Source organism: Perognathus longimembris, chromosome 23 (assembly GCF_023159225.1).
Source record: "Perognathus longimembris pacificus isolate PPM17 chromosome 23, ASM2315922v1, whole genome shotgun sequence".
NCBI lineage: Eukaryota > Metazoa > Chordata > Mammalia > Rodentia > Heteromyidae > Perognathus > Perognathus longimembris.
In genome coordinates, this window is record NC_063183.1 from 24643289 (window position 1) to 24666474 (window position 23186).

General features: G+C 45.1%; 1 protein-coding gene across 1 annotated transcript in view; it reads left to right on the top strand.

The window, feature by feature from the left end:
- Prtg (protogenin) overlaps positions 1–23186 on the top strand; it is a 61432-nt gene that overhangs the window by 16241 nt on the left and 22005 nt on the right. The window contains exons 2-10 of the mRNA XM_048332052.1: positions 3957–4101; positions 5614–5747; positions 6798–6935; positions 7739–7897; positions 8701–8860; positions 10516–10763; positions 13472–13636; positions 14062–14367; positions 15716–15904. Of these exons, the coding sequence (XP_048188009.1) occupies positions 3957–4101; positions 5614–5747; positions 6798–6935; positions 7739–7897; positions 8701–8860; positions 10516–10763; positions 13472–13636; positions 14062–14367; positions 15716–15904 (1644 nt within the window). The remainder of the gene's footprint in view (positions 1–3956; positions 4102–5613; positions 5748–6797; positions 6936–7738; positions 7898–8700; positions 8861–10515; positions 10764–13471; positions 13637–14061; positions 14368–15715; positions 15905–23186) is intronic.

Sequence of the window (23186 nt, forward strand, 5' to 3'; positions counted from 1 at the left end):
ACAAAATGAACTTTGAATTAGGATGTATAAAAAAAAAAAATCAACTCTAAAATGGTGGGCTTTTGGGAGCCCTAGTTCGGAATCTACCCCAGAGCTGCCCTTCAGAGACTTACAGATCAGGGGAAAGAGAGCTGGGGTGTGGAGACGTGACTGCTGACCACATGTCCAGCGGCTGGCATTCTGGGGGTGGGGTGGGGTGGGGGTGGAGGCCCGGGCAGCCCTCGAGGATACAAGCTGTGTGGCTTAAATCCTGCTTTAAGATTCTGAGTTACTTCAATATATTTTAAATGCCATGGAAAAAGGGAAAACCACATTTTCCCTATTGGGTACTATGTCATTGTAGATTCTTTATAACTCCCCCCCCCTTTTTTTTTTGTTTTGGGTGCTGAGACTGAGGCTTGAATTGAGGAGCTGGGCTCTGTTGCTTAGCTTTTTCCACTCAAGGCTGGCGCTCTCACCACTTGATCTGTAGCTTCCCTTTTGGCATTTGGCTGGTTAGCAGGAGATGCGGAGAGTCTCGTGGACTTTCCTGGCCAGGTTGGCTTCAAATCCCTGTCCTTAGATCTCAGCCTCTTGGAGAAGTTGGAATTACACTCTTGAGCCATCACTGCTTGAGTTTTAAAATGGGTTTTAAAAATCATCCATTAATATTTTCTCTGCCATGTGGAAATTAGATCTAAAAGACACTGGGATATAATAAATTATGCAGGATTCTAGATACTCATACGCAGTGAGACTAAAGAGGGAACTCTTAGGAGAAACAAAAAGGCATAATGTTTATGTACCTCTTTATATTTATATAAAATAATATATATCTATATATCTGTATCTGTCGAAACAAACTTCTTATTTGGTGATTCTGTCCTTAATGTATGGTGTATTCACATGTATATCTTTGGGAGGAGAGTACAGAACTGGAGGAAAAGAGGGTGAAAAAGTGCAGCAGTAGAGCTCAGTAGACACTAATGGAAGTGAACTCCACGTGGGTGGGGACGGGAGGGAGGGACTGAGCACAGATGACACTGGACAAAAGGAAACGTACTGTACTCATTTCCTGATTCTTGTTACTGTAATCCCTCTGCACATCACTTTTACAATAAGGATAAAGTAAATTGATTACATAAAATAATGCATTACATATTTTATTTATGGCAACCTCATAGCCATGTGGATGGTGTATTATCATTAACATTTATTAAATTAGTTCACTGCTCACTAATCTTGGCATATGAGTTTAAATAGTCATGTCTTTTTTTCAGTATACAACCATCTGACCTGTTCCTCTCGGATCAAATGAAGTTGGAGAGTATTTTCATATAAGTGGCTTTGATAAAGTTTGGTTTCTGTTTTTCTTTCTTTTTTTTTTTCTCTTCTGACTATAAATCATAGAAGCAAATGATTAAGCGGACAGGCAAAGAGGAGGAAGTCACAAATAAAATAGGCACTTACATTTATTGTGTTTGGGGGGCCCGGGGGCGGGGCATGCTTGTGGAGATCCAGTTTCTTGCCTGCCTTTGAGGGCCCTGGCCTCTTAAGGGCTCCTTTCACGGTGCTGGTGGGCTCTGGTTTACATTGGCGCGGCGGAGGGAGGAAGGAGATCGGGTTTCACAAGGAGCCTGCGGACTCGTAAAATCCAGCCGCACTGCAGCAACAAAGTCCACCTCAGGAAGCCACTGCCAGCCAGTGTGTGCAGGAGGACCGGGGCACTGGCCACTTCCATACGTGCAAAATCTGTCGGTGCTCACGAGCCCAGGGCACTAGCATCGGCTGTGAAGGGCACACTCACGTTTTCAGCTTGCTGCTAGGTGCGTGTTGCAAGGTTCAGTTCTTAGCTGAGACGGAAGGGATCCAAACAGAATAATAAATACGTGGCTGGGGAAAAGTGTAAGACTCACAGCACAAGAGCTTTGCTGACCTTTCTAATATTTATTTAGTCAGTTGTAGGGCTAGAACTCAGGGCCTGGGGGCTGTCTGTGAGCTCTTTTTGCTCAAGACTAGCACTCTACCCCTTTGAGCCACAGCTCCACTTCTGGTTTTTACGGGGTTCATTGGAGGTAAGAGTCTCATGGCCTTTCCTGCCCAGGCTGGCTTTGAACTGCGATCCTCAGAGCTCAGCCTCCTGAGTAGCTAGGATGACAGGTGTGAGCCACCAATGCCTGGCTAAACTTTCTAAATTTTGATTGAAATTATATACACATATATGCACACATGCCACACATACTTATATGTAAACACATACAGGTATCTATTTATATGCACCGTATACACATGCATGTATACACACATATACTTCTGTGTGTATGCATGTATTTATGTATATATGCATGTTGGTACCAGAGTTTGAATTCAGGACCTCATACTCATACTTAGCATTCTGGCTCTTGGCTGGCCCACTTAACCACTTGAACCACACCTACAGTCCAGCATTTTACTGGTTAACTGGAGATGACGTCTGTCACACTTTCTGCCTGGTTTGACTGATCAGTGATTCCCCCAGGTCTTGGCTTCCTAAGTAGTTAGGATTGTAGGTGTGAGTCACTAGCATCCAACAAGTAGTGTGTGTGTGTGTGTGTGTGTGTGTGTGTGTGTGTGTGTAATACCTTGTTTTTCCTACTTCATCTGAGCTCAGTGGATTTTTTTTTTTTTTTTGCCAGTCCTGGGCCTTGGACTCAGGGCCTGAGCACTGTCCCTGGCTTCGTTTTGCTCAAGGCTAGCACTCTGCCACTTGAGTCACAGCACCACTTCTAGCTTTTTTCTATATATGTGGTGCTGAGGAATCGAACCCAGGGCTTCATGTATATGAGGCAAGCACACTTGCCACTAGGCCATATTCCCAGCCTACAGTGGGTTCTTCCAAAATCGAATTCAAGGCTGAGTTTGGCAGTATCTGTAGCCCAGTTATTTGGGAGGTGAAGGTAGGAAGCTTGCAGTCATTGGCCATCCTGAACAAAAATGAGAGACCTTTTATGAAAAACAAACCGAAAAGCCTTATGGGCATTGCTCAAGTGGTCAAGCATGAAGCCTTGAGTTCAATCCTCACTATTGCCAAAAGCAACATAAAAGCTAATCTGAGTCAGCACTGGCGGCTCACGCCTATCATCCTAGCTACTCTGGAGGCTGAGATCTGAGGATCAAGATTCAAAGCCAGCCTCGGCAGCAAAGTTCATGAGACTCTTACCGCCAATTAACCACCAGAAAACCCAGAAGTGGTGCTGTGGCTCCAAGTGGCAGAGCTCTAGCCTTGAGCTGAAGAGCTCAGGGACAGCCCTCTGGCCCAGACTTCAAGCCCCATGGACAACCAAAAAATAAAAGTGAATTCAAAACTAATTTCCAGCTGGGCACTGGTGGCTCATGCCTGTAATTCCAGCTACTCAGGAGGCTGAGATCAGAGATCAGAGGATCCTGGTTCAAAGCCACCCTGAACAGGAAAAATCTGTGAGACTTCTCCCCCAGTTAATCACCCGAAAAACAGAAGTGGAGCTCCAAGTGTTAGAGCACTAACCTTGAGCAAAACAGCTCAGGGACAGCACCCAGGCCCCAAGTTGCAAGCTTCATGATGGACAAAAATTAAAAAATCAAATTCATGGTATTTTTTTTTTTTTTTGCCAGTTCTGGAACTTGAACTGAGGGCCTGAGCACTGTCCTTGATCTCTTTTTGCTCAAGGCTAGCACTCTACCACTTGAGCCACCACACCACTTCCGGCTTATTTCTATATATGTGGTGCTGAGGAATCGAACCCAGGGCTTTTATGTATGCAAGACGAGCACTTTACCACTAGGCCATATTCCCAGCCCAAACCCATGGTATTTTATCTGACCAGTTTGTCTTTTGTTTTCCTTTTCTTGAAGTTTGGACTGTACTCTATACTCTTCAGTAGTGAAGTGCCAGTAATGCTGTAGAAACAGTAAGTAGTCGCTGAGCACTCATTTTGGACGTGTCACGTTTTGTCCCGTAGCTATTTCTGCATTTGAACTTCAGCCGGTGTCCACCGAGGCTCACGAAGGTGGAGTTGCTCGATTTGCCTGCAAGATTTCATCCAACCCTCCTGCAGCCATCACGTGGGAGTTTAACCGCACGGCTCTGCCTGCAGCCACGGACAGGTGAGCGTGCGGTTTGCCTTGAGGTGACGTGAGTGATGAAGACGTCAGCTGCAGCCATGGCAGGACTAGGGTGGGGGGAGGTGTGGGGTGATGGTTTCCTAAGAGATTTCAGATTTAGCAAGGAGTTACCTCCGTCACTGACACGGGAGGCGTGTTACTTGTGTTGCTTAGAATTCCAGTAGATGGCCTTTTGTCAGCCGTGTCCCAGCACGGGCCCCTGTGAGTCTGTAAATTACAGCCCAAAGCTTTAGGAAATAGAGGAGCCTTGCTTTTCTTGTCTTTTCTTTTTGGTCATGGGGCTTGAACTCAAGGCCTGGGTGCTGTCCCTGAGCTCATTTTGCTCAAGGCTAGCACTCTGTCACTTTCAGTCACATGCCCACTTTTGGTTTAATTGGAGATCAGAGGCTCATAGACTTTATTACTTTGGCTGGCTTGGAACTGTGATCCTCAGATCTCAGCCTCCTGAGTAGCTAGGATTACAGGTATGAGCCACCAGCGTCCAGCTAATAAGTAGATGTTAATGAAGTGAAGAAAGTCAGGAATCTGAAAATAAATCATCACAAGGTCTGGGCCATCAGTTAACTAAGTTTCGGCTAGAATATCAAAGGAGTGAAGGGTTCTGTATAAAGTCAGACTAATAAAGTTCATGTACTGTATCCTACAGAGTTATACATATTTTAGAGATCTTCAGTAACCCAAATGAAAGCAAGAGAATCAAATTAATGTTTGTAGCCAGGTACTGGTGGCTCATGCCAATAATCCTAGCTACTCAGGAGGCTGAGAGTTGAAGATGACAGACTCTTAATCTCCAGTAAACTATTCAGAAAAAAATAGCCAGAAGTGGCAGTGTGGTTCAGTGGTAGAGCACTAGCCTTGAGCACAGACAGAGAGACTCAGGGATAATGCTCAGGCCCTGAGTTCAAGCACCAGAACAGGCTCCCCTCCCCAGATTAAAGTTGGATTCTGCTGTTTAAATCAAACCCCAGATCTTGGGCGTGCAAGGCACACACTCTGCCAGTGAGCTACGCTTCAGTCCAAGATAGCACGTTAAGAGAGAAATCTTCAAAGTATTTTCTTTCCAGCTGGAGGCGTGGCTCAGGCGATAAGCGAGCCTGCCTGGCAAGCACTACCACCTCCAAGAATATAAACAGATAAGAGAAAGAAGTATTCTTTTTTTAAATTTATTTATTATTTTTGGCCAGTCCTGGGTGTTGGACTCAGGGCCTGAGCACTGTCCCTGGCTTCTTTTTGCTCAAGGCTAGCACTCTGCCACTTGAGTCACAGCATCACTCCTGGCCATTTTCTGTATATGTGGTGCTGGGGAATCGAACCCAGGGCTTCAAGTATATGAGGCAAGTGCTCTTGCCACTAGGCCATATCCCCAGCCCGAGAAAGAAGTATTTATTCTTTTGGGGGAATTATCAAAAGGTTGAGCGCCTTCATTCCTGTCATAGGGTATGTTACCTAAAGGCTGCACTACAAGACGTGTCATTACATTTCTTTGCATCACAGGATAACTGCCCTACCCACGGGTGTGCTGCAGATCTATGACGTGAGCCAAATGGATGCCGGGAGCTACCGCTGCGTCGCCGCCACGGTAGCTCACCGAAGGAAAAGCATGGAGGCCTCTCTCACGGTGGTTCCAGGTACCACACTCCAGTGGCTTTATTTTCCTTTTAAGCTTATTTCTTTTATTTTTTTTGCTTATGTGGCACACAGAATTGAACCCAGGGCCTCCTATGTGCTGAGCAAGCACTCTACCACCAAGCCTCATTCCCAGACGGACGTTTTCCTTTTGGATGTGTGTATATTAGTCCTTAGGCCTCATGCTCTCACTTAGCGCTTTCACTCCAGGCTGACACTCTACTCCCTGAGCCACAGGTCTGCTTTTAGCTTTTTGCTGGCTAATTGGAGATAGGAGTCTCACGGACTTTTTCTGTCCAAGCTGACTTTGAGCTCTGGTCCTCGTGTCTCAGCCTCCTGAATAGCTAGGATTATAGGTGTGAGTCACCGGCACCTCTTTCCATTTTTATTAATTCTATTCATCTATCTATTACTTTTTCTCCTGTGGGTATAGTAGTATTCCATATCAGGTAATATCTTGATGTAATTCAAATTATTGCAATCCACTTGGAAAAAATAATCACCTTAGTCTTTTAATTCTCCTTTCCCAGGCTAACGTGTTTTCTGCCATCGCAATTTCTTTAGGGAAGATGATTGGCTCTACAAATACTTCACCTTTGTTTGGGAAAAACCATAAAATATAGAAAGTACATAAAAGAGCAGCGTAACAGTAAAGTAAAAAATAATAATTTAAAAAAATAACACAGCGATCATTTCTTTGCACCAAAATTATTCATTGTCAGTAAGAATGTTTCTAGCCTAGTTTCTTTTGCTCATTGTTTTGTAAGAACTTACTGCTAACTTAAGGGTTTCTTTTGGGCATGATGAAAATGTTCTAAAATGAATAATAATAATAATAATAGTTACATTACTCTGAAACTTGTGACGACCATTGAGTTGCACTCTGCAGTGGGTAGATAAAATGGCACATGCATTATCACGTATAGGAGTTTATAGAATTCCGACACAGTTCTTATTTTCAAAAAGAAAAGTCTGTCAGGGTGGGTGTTGTAACACGTTTTACTTCTCTCTCACTCATACTTGCCTGTGTTTTGTGGCTTCCTCCCTCAAAGCAAAGGAGTCAAAATCCTTCCTCACACCGACCATTGTAGCCGGCCCACAGAATGCCACGGTGGCTCTTCACCACACGGTTGTTTTAGAGTGCGTGGCTACGGGAAATCCCAAGCCGATCATTTCTTGGAGCCGCCTGGGTACGTGTTGGGGTGGGGAATGATGGCGTGGGGGAGGGATGTGGCCTGCCTCTACTTTGTGTATTCTGATAAAGTTGATGAAATACTGCATTACAAGTCAGACACATTTTGGGCGCTAGGAATTGGTGGGGTCCTTTCGGCAATTCCATGTGTAGAGGAAAGGTTCTTTTTTGTGTTTTTGTTTTCTGTGTTGATCCTGGGGTTTGAACTCAGGGGCAGGGCACAGTCTCTGAGCTTTTGTGCTCAATGCCGGTGCGCTACCATTTTGAGTCATAGCTCTACTTCTGGCTTTTTGGTAGCTAATTTAAAAGCATCTCATAGAAGCCGGGCGCTGGTGGCTCACACCTGTAATCCTGGCTACTCTCAGAATCGCAGTTTGAAGCCAGCCTGGGCAGGAAAGTCCATGAGACCCTGATCTCCAATAAACTATTCAGAAAAAGCTAGAAGTGGCGGTGTGGCTCAAGTAGTAGACACTAGCCTTAAGCACAAAGATACTCAAGGACAGCCCATGGGCCCAGAGTTCAAGTCCCCAAACCCACAAAAAAGTAAAATAAGAGTCTCCTGGACTTTTCCTGCCTGGGCTGGCTTCAAACTGTGATCCTCAGATCACAGGCTAGGAGGGTCACAGGCGTGAGCGTGCAGCTCATTGAGATTCACCGAGATCTTTTCTGACTGAGAGAAGATTTTACTCTGGAGATGTTTATACTTTTTATGGGTGGTGGTTGTTGGATAGTATGGACGTCAGGTATAATTTCAGATGATGTGTTAACACTGGCTTAACTGACATCTTGTCTTTGCCTCAGATCATCAGTCCATTGATGTCTTTAGCACCCGGGTCCTGGGAAACGGTAACCTCATGATCTCTGATGTCAGACTGCACCATGCTGGAGTATACATTTGTCGGGCCACTACCCCTGGCACGCGCAACTTTACCGTTGCCATGGCAACTCTAACGGTGTTGGGTATGTATGCTATGCTTCCTTTGGTTCTGTCCTTAAGAAAATCTTTTTTTTTTTTTTTGGCCACTCGTGGGGCTTGAGCACTGTCCCTGGCTTCTTTTTGCTCAAGGCTAGCACTCTGCCACTTGAGCCACAGCCACTTCTGGCCGTTTTCTATATATGTGGTGCTGAGGAATCGAACCCAGGGCTTCATTCATATGAGTCAAGCACTCTTGCCACTAGGCCATATCCCCAGCCCCCTTAAGAAAATCTTGACAGTACCCATTTGCTGTTTTCTCTCTCAAGAGTTTGTATGTATGTCTCCTGAGTTTTGAAGCATTTGTATGGATGTTGATAATAAGTATCGTAATCCAGCAGTTAGTTTTAGGATGATGATGAGGTCCTTGGGTAAAAGTATAGTTACAGAGTTATTCTGAGGTCACCTCCCTGTTTGCCTGCGGAGCCTGGTATTCCTCATCGGAGTTTCCCTTTGTCCTCCCTCACATGCATCTGCACCCAGTTGCCAATCAGCAGCTTTAATCCGTTGGCTGTATGCATCCACACACAAACATACACCTGGGGTTTAATCAGCAAGAGTGTGGGTGCCATACTTGTAGTGTTGTTTGTGTGGATGGTCGCAGCAGGGGAAATGGACACTAGCCAGGCAGTGCGGAAAACAGCTACCCAGGGCCATGCGGGACCGTGGACAGGAGGCTCACTCGGCATGTCAGGCAGCTTCTGAAATGGGGCAGGTTTCTTCTGCTGACTTCTTCCTGATTCCTTCTCATTGAGAACACAGAATATATTCCTCCCTCCCCTAAAAATAGCTCCTCCTTCATTTGTGGAATGGCCGGAGAGTTTAACGAGGCCTCGAGCTGGCACTGCTCGATTTGTGTGCCAGGCAGAAGGAATCCCCTCGCCTAAAATGTCCTGGCTGAAAAATGGAAGGAAGGTCCATTCCAATGGGAGGATTAAAATGTACAACAGGTGGGTTATGCTGTTTTGCTACTAATGTATATTTTTTTAAACTTTGAAATGATTAAAAGTATCACATGCCTTTGTAATACTTAAGAGTTAAAACTAAATGTAAATAGGAAAAGAACTAGAGATTTGCAACTACGTTAACAATTCACAACTTCCTTAGTGTCCCATAAATCCTTTCTTGTCTGCACATGGATTACAGAAGTAGTAGATCACACCCAAAGGAATGCTGGGAAATTCCCTAAACTGAGGTTCTCTCCTGGTGGGCCACTAGATGAGCGACTACAAGCAAACATAGCAACTCTCTGGGATCTCAGCTCCTTCCTCTATCAGATGAAACGCTTAGAATTAAACAATTGATTCTCTAGAATTATTCTATCATTCAAACTTAATGACTTTGTAGCCACACACCGGTGGCTAACACCTGTAATCCATGTTACTCAGCAGACTGAGATTTGGAAGATAGAGGTTGGAAGCCAGCCTGGGCAGAAAAGTCTGTGGGACTCCTATCTCTTAAGATAGGCAGCAAAAAGCTGGACTGGGTGTCTGGCTTAAGTGGTAGCATGCCAGTCCACGAGCAAGCTGAGCAAGCATGAGGTGTTGAGTGCAGATTCCTGTACCTTTACAAAGTAAAACAAAAATCAAACTACAGCAAGAGAAAACCTGGATGATGTTGACGATGCCATTTTATTAGTGTAAACATAATCCTTGAAGTAGTCTTGTTTAGATTAAATGAAACTTGAGGATTTTTATTGACCTGAGTTTTCTGTGTGTATCGTAATGTATGAATTAAATGATCTAGAGAGATGTGCTTTCTTGTTTTTTTTTTTGTTTGTTTGTTTTGTTTTGTTTTTGGCCAGTCCTGAGGCTTGGACTCAAGGCCTGAGCACTGTCCCTGGCTTCTTTTTGCTCAAGGCTAGCACTCTGCCACTTGAGCCACAGCGCCACTTCTGGCCGTTTTCTGTATATGTGGTGCTGGGGAATTGAACCCAGGGCCTCATGTATACGAGGCAAGCACTCTTGCCACTAGGCCATATCCCCAGCCCCAAGATGTGCTTTCTTAATAAAAGTCAAAAATGAGAGGATTTTTTTTGTGTGTGTGTGTGGAAAGTTTCAGAGGTTTGAACTAAAACCCTTGATCTTGCCCAGCATGCTCTTTGGCCCAGAAAGACCAAATGTTAAAAGGAAATGTAACCTTAAAGAGGACCTGGCTCAATAGGGTAGTTCTCATCTAAGATCTATTCACTAGAGACGGGGATCGAGACCAGCCTGGGATACATAATTGGAGAGCTGGGATTGTGGTCTAGTGGTAGAGTGTTTGCCTTGCATGCATGAAGCCCCGGGTTTAATTCCCCAGCACCACATATATAGAAAGCGGCCAGAAGTGGCGCTGTGGCTCAAGTGGCAGAGTGCTAGCCTTGAGCAAAAAGAAGCCAGGGACAGTGTTCAGGCCCTGAGTCCAAGCCCCAGGACCAGGGGGGAAAAATTAACCAATTTTGTTACTTTTTTTTTTTTTAATGTGGTACTGAGGAATCAAACCCAGGGCTTTGTGCATGCTAGGCAAGCGCTCTACCTCTAAACCACATTCCCAGCCCCTCACAGTCATTCTTACAGGTTTTTTTCTTATAATAATCCTAAATGATTTGCTTTTCTTCCCTCAGTAAGCTGGTAATTAACCAGATTATTCCCGAGGATGATGCTATCTACCAGTGCATGGCTGAGAACAGCCAGGGGTCTGTTCTGTCCAGAGCCAGGCTGACGGTGGTGATGTCTGAGGACAGCCCCAGCGCTCCCTGTAACGTGCACGCGGAAACCATGTCCAGCTCCGCCATCCTCCTAGCCTGGGAGAGGCCGCTGTACAATTCAGACAAGGTCATCGCCTATTCCGTGCACTACATGAAAGCAGAAGGTAAGGGGCTCACACCGTGCAGGGTAGGTGCTACCACCGCCAGGACTCGGTGTTATAGGCTACACCTGTAATCCTAGCTACTCGGGAGCTTAAGATCTGCGGCTTGTGGTTTGAAGCCAGCCAGGGGGAGATATAAATCTTTGGGACTTTTATTTCCAGTCAACCAGCGAAATCCTGGAAGTGGTGGTCTGGCTTGATTGGTAGAGTACTAGCCTTGAGCCAGAAGGGTCAGGCAACAAACAGCACAAGGCCTTGAGTTCAATCCCTACTACTTGCTCAGGTGCGCGTGCACACGTGTGAAATTATTTTTCACAGTGAAGGATGTCTTGTGTAATATCCACAAGGTATTTTTGAAATTGTGTAGTAGCATTTGTCCCTGATAAAAATGATGGCTTGTGAGTCTGGGTTTTTTTCTTCTTCTTCTAAATTTTCTATGATAATATTCTGTCTATATGAGTGTCATGTAGGGTTTTTCTGCTTAGAAGTAAGTACTAGTACTTAATATGAAGCATCTGCCTGCTGCAGATGGCAGAATCGTGTGCTTAGGAATTCGTGCCACCAGGGTATAAATTCCTGCAGTGAGATTGACAGCAGTTTAAGTATCCAGTTACCCAGGACCAGCTATGGGACTGTTGAGTAAAATAATAAACTGTGGACCCTAGAGCATGTTATTTTTAAGGAGGAAAGCAAACATCAAATTCTCCGCATATTTAATTCTATAGACTTTGAATGTGTTTTGTCATCATGTGAAACTTTGTAGCTATTGAACAAGACACTTTCCTAATATATAACTTACTATATAAAACTATCAAGTCCTTACTCAAAAAATAAAATTCTTACTTTGGAAATAGTGGTGTGCCTCAAGTGGTAGAGCACCAGCCTTGAGCAGAAAAGCCAAGTGAGATCATAAGACCCTGAGTTCAAGCCCTCGTACTGGAACCAGTTCTTAAAGTATTGCTTCCATTCTTGGGTAATTTTTTTTTTTTAATTCTTGTATCCTTTGGCCAAAATCGTCAAAAATAAAACTACTTGTCAATCTTCATCAATTTTTTCATAGAAATCATCATCTCTGCAGTCTAGTTCCATACTAAGCAGCTTAGCTTCTATGATATATAATTTTGTTTTATATATACATTTATCCATAGGGAGTAATATATATTTACTTATATATTAATATATGCTATATAATAATGTTAGTATATATTAACATAGTGTACATATTTATAGTTACGCACTGTATACTGTTAACATAATAATAATTTCAACAATAAAATATAAAATTATGTATTACATATTAATAATGTATGTATAATAGTATGTTGTTATATATTCTATAGTATGCTATATAATTACATATTATACAATGTGAATATATTATATGATGTATAATGTTAATGTACTTATGCATTATATACAGTCACATATATATAAATACTTAAAGCACCCAAGGAATGACGATGTGTTGAAGTTAGCTGTAGACAGGTGGTTTGTTGGTGGCGTAGTTGTTTGGGTTTGGGGTACTTTGAAGTAGTGTTTTGAAAAGGAATATTTTGAATGCAAATCAGGGGTCCTGGCAGCAAGAATAATGGGGGTCTGATAGCTGCGCTGGGTGGAGTATGTTAATTCCCCTGGCTGTGATTGAGGAGGTGGGAGGGGGCTGGATTGGTGGGGGCCTCTCTTGGTTCCCTATTATGGGTGTTTCATTAGGACTCTGCATGTGGCTCCATGGTCTATTCAAGAGAAAGAACGGGCTTTTTAATTCCAACTCAAGGACCTTGTTTGGTAGGTCAGAAATCGTACTAGACAGGTCCTAATTAAGGAGCCATTAGCCTGTCTGTTGTGAAATGCCTGTAATCTTGTCTAATTAAAATGCTATCAAGTTAATTCAGAAATGTGGGAAAACTGAATACTGGAATGTGCCTTCTGTGTTGTTTATCAATGCGGCGCAAGAGAGTTTTGATTAAGTTGACAAGCTTCGGCTGGGAATTGTTCGCAGGGCACCGTGACTGCCGGTGCCCCACCTTACAGTCTGCGGTGTCGGAATTAAACCCCATGGACAAATCCGTTTCTGTACCTCACAGCGCACATTTTTATGAAGAACTGCTGGGGATTTCCCCTCTCTCTGTGTCTTAAAAAAAGAAAAAGAAAAAAAGCACACTGTGGGACATTGCCTTCCAGTTCCTTTGCATTCAGTGTAAATCAAAGAACAAATTGTGTGAGGCATGTTTCGTTTGCTTTGGTTTGTTTTTGCAAAGAGCAGAGTTTTTTCCATTCCCTACCATCTCTCTGTTTAAAACAAGAAAGAAAGAAACCACTCGCCTAAGCCAGAGCCCGCCCGCATCCGCGTCCCCGCGTTCTGGGAGGAGGAGCCCCTCCCTGGTTAGGGGCTCTTGTCTCAGCTCGTGTTGTGGACCAGATGGCAAGTGAAGTTTAGAGAAAATGTATTCCTTGCAGTTTGATGTATTCAGGGAAAAAGTCAGACATGCGGTCTGTAGCAAGATGTATCACCCGATTACTTTTAGGAAAAAGAGCAACTCGGCTACTCACAAAAGCTTTGTGTGCCATGAAGGTAGCAGGCACAGGTTAGACTCCAGGGCCAGACGTATCCCATATCCCCCTCCATTCCCTGGGGTTTCCGCGTAAGGGAAGATGGTGTCGCTCCTTTCATTTGGAATATATGTAATGTTTCAAAATGGACTCTCCTCTAGGTTTAAATAATGAAGAATATCAAGTAGTTCTTGGCAATGACACAACCCATTATATCATCGATGACTTAGAACCCGCCAGCAACTACACGTTCTACATTGTGGCCTACATGCCGATGGGGGCTAGCCAGATGTCTGACCACGTGACGCAGAACACCCTGGAGGATGGTAAGAGACAGTGCTCCCGGAGACGTTTACATAGAACAGCAGTGCAGCTGTGTAATCACCTCTCCAGGAAGGCGTGTGAGAGAACACACCTTTCCTTGTATTAGAAAAGCTGGGCACCAGTGGCACACACCTGTAATCCTAGCCGCTCCGGAGGCTGAGATCTGAGGATTGTGGTTCAAAGCCAGCCGGGGCAGGAAAGCCCAAGAGACTCTTACCTCCAATTAACTAGCAAGCAGCCGGAAGTAGAGGTGTGCCTCAAGTGGTAGAGTGGCAGCCCTGAGTGGCAAACGTCTAGAGAGGATGTGAGCTCCTGAGTAGAAGCCTGAGGGTAGCTCAAGGCTTGAGATCGTGTGTGGCTATGTCGCCCTGTGTAAAAGCAGCGGCGTGATCCCAAGTGTTCACGCTGTGTTCTCCTCTGTATCCAGTTCCTCTGAGACCGCCTGAAATTAGCTTGACCAGCCGAAGTCCCACGGATATCCTCATCTCCTGGCTGCCCATCCCGGCCAAGTACCGGCGTGGGCAGGTGGTCCTGTACCGCCTGTCCTTCCGCCTGAGCTCGGACAGCAACATCCAGGTCGTGGAGCTCCCGGGCACGGCGCACGAGCACCTCCTGGAAGGCCTGCAGCCTGACTGCGTCTATCTGGTCCGGATCGCTGCCGCCACCCGAGTGGGGCTGGGGGAGTCGTCAGTGTGGACGTCCCACAGGACCCCCAAAGCTACCAGCGTGCAAGGTACCCTCCCGAGGACGAGCTCGTGCTCTCACTCTAGAACCAGATTTCACCCCCATTATGCCTTGCTTTTCTTTTTTTTTCTTTGCTGGTCCTGGGCCTTGAACTCTGAGCCTGGGCGCTATTCCTAGGCTCCTTTTGCTCAAGGCTCAAGCTCTACCGCTTGAGCTACAGTACTATTGGCTTTTTCTGTGATTAATTGGGGATAAGAGTCTCATGGACTAGCCTGCTGGGGCTGGCTTCGAACCACCGTCCTCAGATCTCAGCTTCCTGAGTAGCTAGGATTACAGGCGTGAGCCACCAGTGCCCAGCTATGCTTACTTGTGTTTTTCTTCACCCTTATGAATAAAAATATTCCATAGGTGGTGGAGTTAGTTGGTGACAATGACTCTTTTTATTATTTCTAGTCCCTTTGGGCTGAGAGCTCACTAGTGGGTAAACTACTGATTGACTTCAGAAAACCATTGTGGACAGATCAGCCCATTAATCTGAGTTAATAGAGGGAATACATTAACAGAGACTTTCATATTATTGCCATACTTAAAAAAAATCAATTCAAAAGAAAGAAAAGGGACAGGTCATGGTGGTACACACCTGTAATTCCAGCTATTCATTCAGAGGCAGAGATAGGAGGACTGGGATTGAAGACTAGCCTGGGCAAAGTGAGATCCCATTTGGGAAAAAGAGAGAAAAAGCAAAAGGCTAGGGATATGGTTCAGAGTGGCAGTTAAAGGCTCTGAGTTCAATTCCCACTACTGCAAAAGAGAAAGGGAGGAGGAGGGGGGATGGGTGAGATGAAGAAAGGAAGAAGGAAGGTGAGGGAAAACAGGAAGGAGGGAGAAAGGAAAGGGAAAAAGGAAGGGAAGGATGAAGGAAGGAGAGAACGAAGGAAGGGGGAGGGAGGAGGCCTATGAGAATGGAAAATTCTCTCCTTGCCCATAGGAATATAATATGACAGATTTTAGTATTGTTATTTGATTGATGATAATGCTTATTCTCTATCACAGAACGGTATTGAATGGTCAGAATCAGAAACTATTGCTTCCTTGAAAAAAATATTTTTAATGACAAAATATTAAATACGCGTATAGATCGTGTTTTGTTATTATAGTCTTTCTGGTAGTATGTTCTACCTCAATGTTTAATATGACTGTGAAATCTAGAAAGTTAGGTTACACTGCCATGTAAGAATTGGAGTTTGCCGTGAAGTTGGGCCCCGCTCTCCGTTATGTGCTACTCAGAGGACTCGAACCCAGGGCCTCATGCATGCTAGGCAAGCACTCTACCGCTAGGCCACCTTCCCAGCCCGTCATGGGTCATTTACACTGTGTTTGTTGGTGAAATCCTCTAGCCCCGAGGTCTCCAGAGCTGTACTTGGACCCTCTGAACTGCACCACGATTTCCGTGAGGTGGCAGCTGGGCGCTCAGGACCCGGCAGCGGTTCGGGGCTACAAGCTCTTCTACAAAGAGGAGGGGCAGCAGGAGCACGGCCCGATCTTCCTGGACACCAGCGACCTTCTCTACACGCTCAGTGGCCTGGGTGAGTCCCTGCGGGGCCTTCCATCCTCCTGCCCTGGGCCAGTGGTGAACGAAAGATTTTGGGTGTAAGGCTGGAATGAACCAACCTGTGCTGTGAAGGAAAGGATTGGGTTGGTTGGTTTGTGTTGGTTTTTGGTGCCGGCACCGGGGCTTGAACTCAGGGCCTAGATGTTCCCTCTTAACTTTTTTTCACTCCAGGCTGGTGCTCCACCCATTCAGCCACAGCTTTAAATGTCAACTTTGTGGAGGTTAGTTGGGAATAGGAGTCCCACAGACATTTCTGCCTAGGTTGGCTTTGAACCTTGTTCCTTAGACCTCAGCCTCCGAGCAGCTAGGATTACAGGAGTAAGTTTGCCCTTCCAGGTGTTTGGTAGCCCTGCTGCCGCTCCCTGAGTTCTGAGCTTCTGTTATTCTTTCTTGAATTCAGTGCTGGTAGAGGAAAATCCTGATTGATTATTGTGGGTATGTATTCGATATATGATAGGAATGTAGAAGGAGGAGTTCACCCAATGATTCCCTCCCCCACACTTTTTTGGTCGGTTATGGGGCTTGAACTTAGGGTCTGAAAGCTGTTTTGCTCAAGGCTAGTGCTCTACCACTTCGAGCCATGGCGCCATTTCTGTTTTTCTGGCGGTTAATTGGAGATGGGAATCTCATGGACTTTCCTGAGCCCGGGCTGACTTTGAACTGCAAACCTCAGATCTCAGTGCTGTGAGTAGCTAAGATTACAGGTGTAAGTCACCAGTGCCTAACTTGCAAATAATATTTAATAAGAAAGTTTAGGGGCTGGGGATATGGCCTAGTGGCAAGAGTGCTTGCCTCGTATACATGAAGCCCTCGGTTCGATTCCCCAGCACCACATATACAGAAAATGGCCAGAAGTGGCGCTGTGGCTCAAGTGGCAGAGTGCTAGCCTTGAGCAAAAGGAAGCCAGGGACAGTGCTCAGGCCCTGAGTCCAAGGCCCAGGACTGGCAAAAAAAAAAAAAAAAAAGAAAGTTTAAATTTGAATTTGCCTGAGAATGTTTTATGGCATAAAATAATTTATATGTGATATATAAAATGCTGCCCTTAATGCAGTTCCTGTGTGTGCACTCACTTTGTTTAGCTCTGACCCAAGAACACTGGAGAAAAAGCATTAGCCATGCATGCTTTCACCCACCTTTCCACCGAGTCCTGTTCCCCGTCCTTCCAATCTTTGCTGGCTGAAAAAGAATTTTGCAATATAAACACATATGGTATAGGGGCTGGGAATGTGGCTTAGCGGTAGTGTTGCTTGCCCAGCATGCATGAAGTCCTGGGTTCAATTCCTCAGCACCACATAAACAGAGAAAGCCGGAAGTGGCGCTGTGGCTCAAGTGGTAGAGTGCTGCTAGCTTTGAGCAAAAGAAGCTCAGAAACAGTGTCCAGGCCCTGAGTTCCAGCTCCAGGATTGACCAAAAAAACAAAAGTGTGTGTGTGTGTGTGTGTGTGTGTGTGTGTGTAAACATGCATGGCAGAAAGTAAAGCCGGTGTCTGTGGCTCACGCCTGTAATCCTAGCTATTCAGGAAGCTGAGATCTGAGGATAAAGGTTCAAAGTCAGTGCAGGCAGGGAACACTCTTACCTCCAGTTAACCACCAGAAAACAGTAAGTGGTGCTGTGGCTCAAGTAGTAGAGTGCCAGCCTTGAGCTGAAGAGCTCAAGGACAGCACCTAGGCCGAGTCAAGCCCCATGACTGACACACACAAAAAAGAAAGAAAGACAGACAGAGAGAGAAAGAAAGAAAGAGAGAAAAGAAAAAGAAATTGCCAGGCTGGAATATGGCCTAGTGGTAGAGCGCTTGCCTCACATACATGAAGCCCTGGGTTCGATTCCTCAGCACCACATATATAGAAAAAGTCATAAGTGGTACTGTGGCTCAAGTGGCAGAGTGCTAGCCTTAAGCAAAAGGAAGCCAGGGACAGTGCTCAGGCCCTGAGTCCAAGGCCCAGGACTGGCAGAGAGAGAGAGAGAGAGAGAGAGATATCCATCTAAAATGGATTTATGACTGAGCAGATGAGCTGTCTACTCATCAGGTTAGCTCTTTGTGGACTGTGTGTAAATTCTTACACTGTTACACTGTCAAGCACTTGAATTATGCATACCTAACCAGATACCTCCTGACTGGGTTGCTTTGGCAGCCTGGGCACATGCTAGAATTTTCCACAGCACTCTGGCTGTTCTTTGCAGGCGCCCTTTGGAGATGAGGACAGGAAGAGTCCCCGTGAGGCCATGCTGGGCTCTGCCCTTCCCTCTGTCCCTCTGTCCTCCCTCCCTCCCTCCCTCCCCTTCTTCCCTCCCTCCCAGCAGCCCTGGGCTGGAGTCCTTGCCTTGTGAGAAACCATGCTGGGAACCATTGTCCAGAAGCTGGGATGTTGAAACCTGTTTTTCCCACAGTTCCTTGCTGTCCTTCTCCACATGGACTTTTGCTTCTAATCTTATTATTCGCGTTTTAATTGAATCTACATTTGGTCAAATAGATTTACTACGGATTTCTGTCACACAGCTTTATAAATGATGAGACATTACAGATGTTCCAGGCCGACCTGCCCTCGTCTGCTGCCACTGAGGTGACACGAGCCTCCTTCCGGTCCCCTAGTCGAGCGGTGTTTGAGTCCTGCCTGCGGCTTCCCAGCGCGCCGTGCCTTTCCAGGGCTGTGCCGTTTAGGCAGACACTTCTTATTTGGCTTTCAATGGGGATCAGGATTTGTGACCGTTGTGGATAAAAATCACAGATCGAGCTCAGTGCTTCAGTTGGCTTTGCTATTAAGGAAACTTGCAAATATATGTATTTTCTACATGCATTCAAGTGCATTCCTAAGGTGTTCCTCTTAAGCAGACCTTATAGGTAGCTTATTCTGTTGGGATGACTAATTTTGGAGCAAGACAAATCAGGCTTCTGTTTGTGGGATGTTCAGAGAAATCTTTTCTAAAGCTGTGATAATTAAAAGTAGTTCTTTAAGCCAGGAGCGCTGGGCTTTGCCTGTAATCCTAGCTACTCAGGAGATGAAGCCAGCCCAGGCAGCAAAGACTGTGAGACTCTTTAGCTACAATTAACCACCAAGAAACTACAAGTGGAGGTGTTGCTGGAGTAGTAGAGCACTAGCCTTGAGCAAAAAACTCAGGGACAGCACCCAGGCCTTGAGTTCAAGCCCTTTTTCTTGGCACCAAAAAAAAAGTAGTTCTTTAAATTTTTTAAATTCTCTACAAATATGCATAGATGCCTAACTATGGGGAGAAAGAGAAGCATATGTATGTATGTATATATATATATATATATACACACACACACATATATATGCATGCTTTCTCTCTCTCTTTCACACACACACACACACACACACACACACACACACAATATCTTTGTGTATGTATATTTGTAAAGAGAAGGCAGACCCATCCATTTCTATTGGGTTCTTTTGTAATATTTAGAAAATAAGCTCTCAAAACTTTAACCTTTAGGTTTTATAAATAGGTCTTTTTATGTTGTAGCATCCATTGCAGATGGTATGTTGACTTAATTGTTTAGAATCAGACTTTATTTTTGTGCCCGTTCTGGGTCTTTGAACTGAGGGGGCCCAGGTACTCTCAGCCTCCTGAGTAGGATTACAGGCGTGAGCCACACTGGCACCCGGCTACATTAAATGAGTAGGCTGAGACGTTACTTTCATGGTTGACGTACCCTGTGGGTGGAATCACTGGGCGAGTCTGATGTCTGGACCACTTGCAGCTCCAGGGAGGAGGTCTCCAGGCAGCTGGGGCTTCCCGATTGGGCTCCAGGTTCTGCTCGTCTTGAAGTTTCAGCCAGAATGGCTACCTAGCAGAGATCCAGATGTGTGGGGCTAAGCACTGCATAGCTGTTAACTAAATGACCTATCTTTTTTTTTTTTTTTTTGCCAGTCCTGGTTCTTAGACTCAGGGCCTGAGCACTGTCCCTGGCTTTTTTGCTCAAGGCTAGCACTCTACCACTTGAGACACAGCACCACTTCTGGCTTTTTCTTTTTATGGGGTGCTGAGGAATCGGACCCAGGGCTTCGTGCATGCTAGGCAAGCACTCTACCATTAGGCCACATTCCCAGCCCCTTGCTTAGCTTTCTTTCATTCAAAGCTGGTGCTCTACCACTTGAGCCACACCTCCACTCCTGGCTTTTTGCTTGTTGATTCAAGAGTGTCTCAGATTTGCCTGCCAGGAATGGCTTTATCATGATCCTTAGATCTCAGCCTCCTGCCTAGCTAGGATTATAGATGGGAGGCCCCGATATCTGGCTTAACAGTGCTTTTCTATAAAGTCAGTGCTGATGCTTGTGCAGGTTCAGAGCAAGCAAGTGTTCACAGCTCTCACTGCCGTCCTGACTTTGGGGGGCCGGGAGGGCGGTGTGCTCTGTTAACTGGACGGCTGGCCATCTGTGATCGTTTCTAGCGGGAGCATCTGGCGGCGGCCGCCTGTTTAAGAGAGCGATGCGCCTGGAGGGCAGCAGGTTAAGGGAGTTGGGTCTGCGTCTCATGGGGTAAATGCACGCTCTCATGAGCTCGTCCGCATTAGACGTGAGCTCACCGGAGCTGCGTGCCCTAAGTGGGCTTGGAAATGAAATTTCAGCGCTTCTCTTTGCCGATTCGGTGTCAATTTTGTGTAACAAACTGCTGTCTCAAAATCTCATTTTCCTGTCCTTACACATCCTTTTGTTTCTACGTTGGGCAATTGAGCTTCCAATTGAAAGAAGAATATGTTATCCAGACACACTCTCCTGTGAATCCACTCTGGGTCTTTGTTTCTAAGAGAAGAATAACTAAGCTGGGTGCCAGTGGCTCTCACACGTAATTGTAGGGGCTTGGAAGGCTGAGGTCTGAGGATCACAGCTCCAACCCAGCCTGGGCAGGATAATCTGTGAGACTTTTATCTTCAATTAAGCACCAAAAAAGCCAGAAGTGGAGCTGTGGCTCAAGTGGTAGAGTGCCAGCCTTGAGCATAAAAAGTTCAGGGACAGAGCCAGGCCCTGAGATGAAGCCCTAGGACCAACATCAAACAGAACAAAACAACAATGAAAAACAAATGGATTTATGTCTTTCAGTTCATTTAACAAGCAATTTATTTTTCTAAGTAGGGTATAATACTATGGCACAGCATATGACAGACATAACCCATGCTTAAAACAAGAGATTAAATCAAAGGCTATTTAATTGACTGATGTGTCCAGCTTTCTACCAGATATCTGATGGAATTCATTTGTACCTACTAAGGAAACATTACAGAACATTTCCTTTTAAAACCTCAAACCTCCAATCTGAGATATGGAATGCTTCTCTTTTTAGGTGGTTAAATCTATACTAAAGATTATTATCTTCAATATAAATAATAATACAAATAGTAGAGCCCTGGGCACATTTTTTGAAGTTGCTAGTTTGTCCAGCTTTGACTTTGAAATGTAGCATGGTTTTGGTTAAAACTAGTTCACTCTGGGCTTAAGGGGAAACATATTTAGCTGCTGTGGTTGGTTCTAAATGGTGATGTAGGTTTGCATGAGGCTTTGGCATCTTTGTATGAGTGTAATTCAGTACGTAATGATTATTTTCACTTTTGTAATGATTATTTTATTACTATTATTATTATTGCCATTATTTTCCTGTAGTGGGTTGCGCCTGTGTCTGTGTATGTACTGGTCCTGAGGCTTGAACTCAGGGCCTCAGTCTCTCACGCAGCTCTTTCCACTCAAGGCTGGTGCTCTGCCACTTGAGCCACACATCTAGTGCCAGCTTTTTACTAGTTAGGGGTCAGAGAGTCTCTTGGATTTGTCTGCCCTTGGTGGGCTTCAAACTGTAACCTTAACCTCCTGAACAGGTGGGATTGCAGGCATGAGCCACCCCGGCCACCCTGGTGGGTACCTGGCTGGACTGAGGTTTGAATTTAGGGTCTCACGCTTGTTCAGCTTGCTTGCTTGGATGGTGCTCTACCACTTGAGCCACACCTTGCGCCCAACTCTCTGGTTGTTTTGGAAAATAAAGTCAACTGGATTTTTTTTTTTTTTTTTTGCTAGAGCTGGTTTTGAACTGTGATCCTCCAGGTTTTTAAACTCCTGAGTAGCTAGGATTACAGGTATGAACTACCCAAGTCACTTAATTAATTATTGATTAAATAATTATTGCCAGTCCTGGGGCTTGAACTCAAGGCCTGGCCACTATCCCTGGCCTCTTTTTGCTCAAGGCTAGCATTCTACCACTTGAGCGACAGCACCACTTCCAGCTTTTTCTGTATATGTGGTGCTGAGGAATGGAACCCAGGGCTTCAAGCATGCTAGGCAAGCGCTCCACCACTACACCATTCCCAGCCCCATCACTATTTTTTTCTTAGCGCTTTCAATGTTCAGTTTACTTGTAAGGTACATGTACTGTATACTTAGTACACAATAAATTGAAACAAAATTTGTAATGCATATTCTATGAGGTTAGGCTGAAAAATATTTTTTTTTCTTTTTGTCTGTTTCAGCTGCTGGAAGTTAGGGTAAAAAAGAGTCTGGGGAGACTTCCTCATTTTAGAGTCAGTCAGCAAGTTTGTAAGGAAGCTTGCTAAAATCAAGTTGCATTTCTGGGTATTACCTTTTGTAATAATAGATTAAGGTTTGTTTGTGTGGTTTACACATCGTGAACAGAAAGCCAAGGGTTCTAGCTGGTGAAGCAAATTGATATGCAGATTTATTTGTAACCTTGCCTTTTGGTCAAGGCAGAAGATTTTTTTGGTGCTTGTACCAGGGCTTGAACTCAGGACCTCATGGTCTTGCTTGGCTTTTTCTATCAAGGCTAGAGCTCTCACTTGAGCCACAGCACCACTTCTGGCTTTTTGGAGGCTTATTGGAGAAAAGGATCTCAAAGACTTTCCTGCCAGGGCTGGCCTTGAACCACAGTCCTCAGATCTCAACCTCCTGAGTAGCTAGGATTACAGGCATGAGCCACCTACACCCTTCAATGCTCGCTTTTCTGCTGCACACTGTACCTTACCCGAAGAGGATGAACAAAAGTGGAATAGTGTACTTAAGTTTAGGTCCTACATGATAAAAGTCATTTTGGAGGGCTGGGGTGTGAGTTTGCCTAAGAAGGCCCAGGGGTCCATCATCAGCATGCAAACAAGCAAACCAAAACCATTTTGGAGAGAAAAAAATGAGAGCAAGCTGGGCACTGGTGGCATGCGCCTGTAATCCTAGCTACTCAGGAGGCTGAGATCTGAGAATAGCGGTTCAAAGTTAGCCTGAGGGGCTGGGAATATGGCCTAGTGG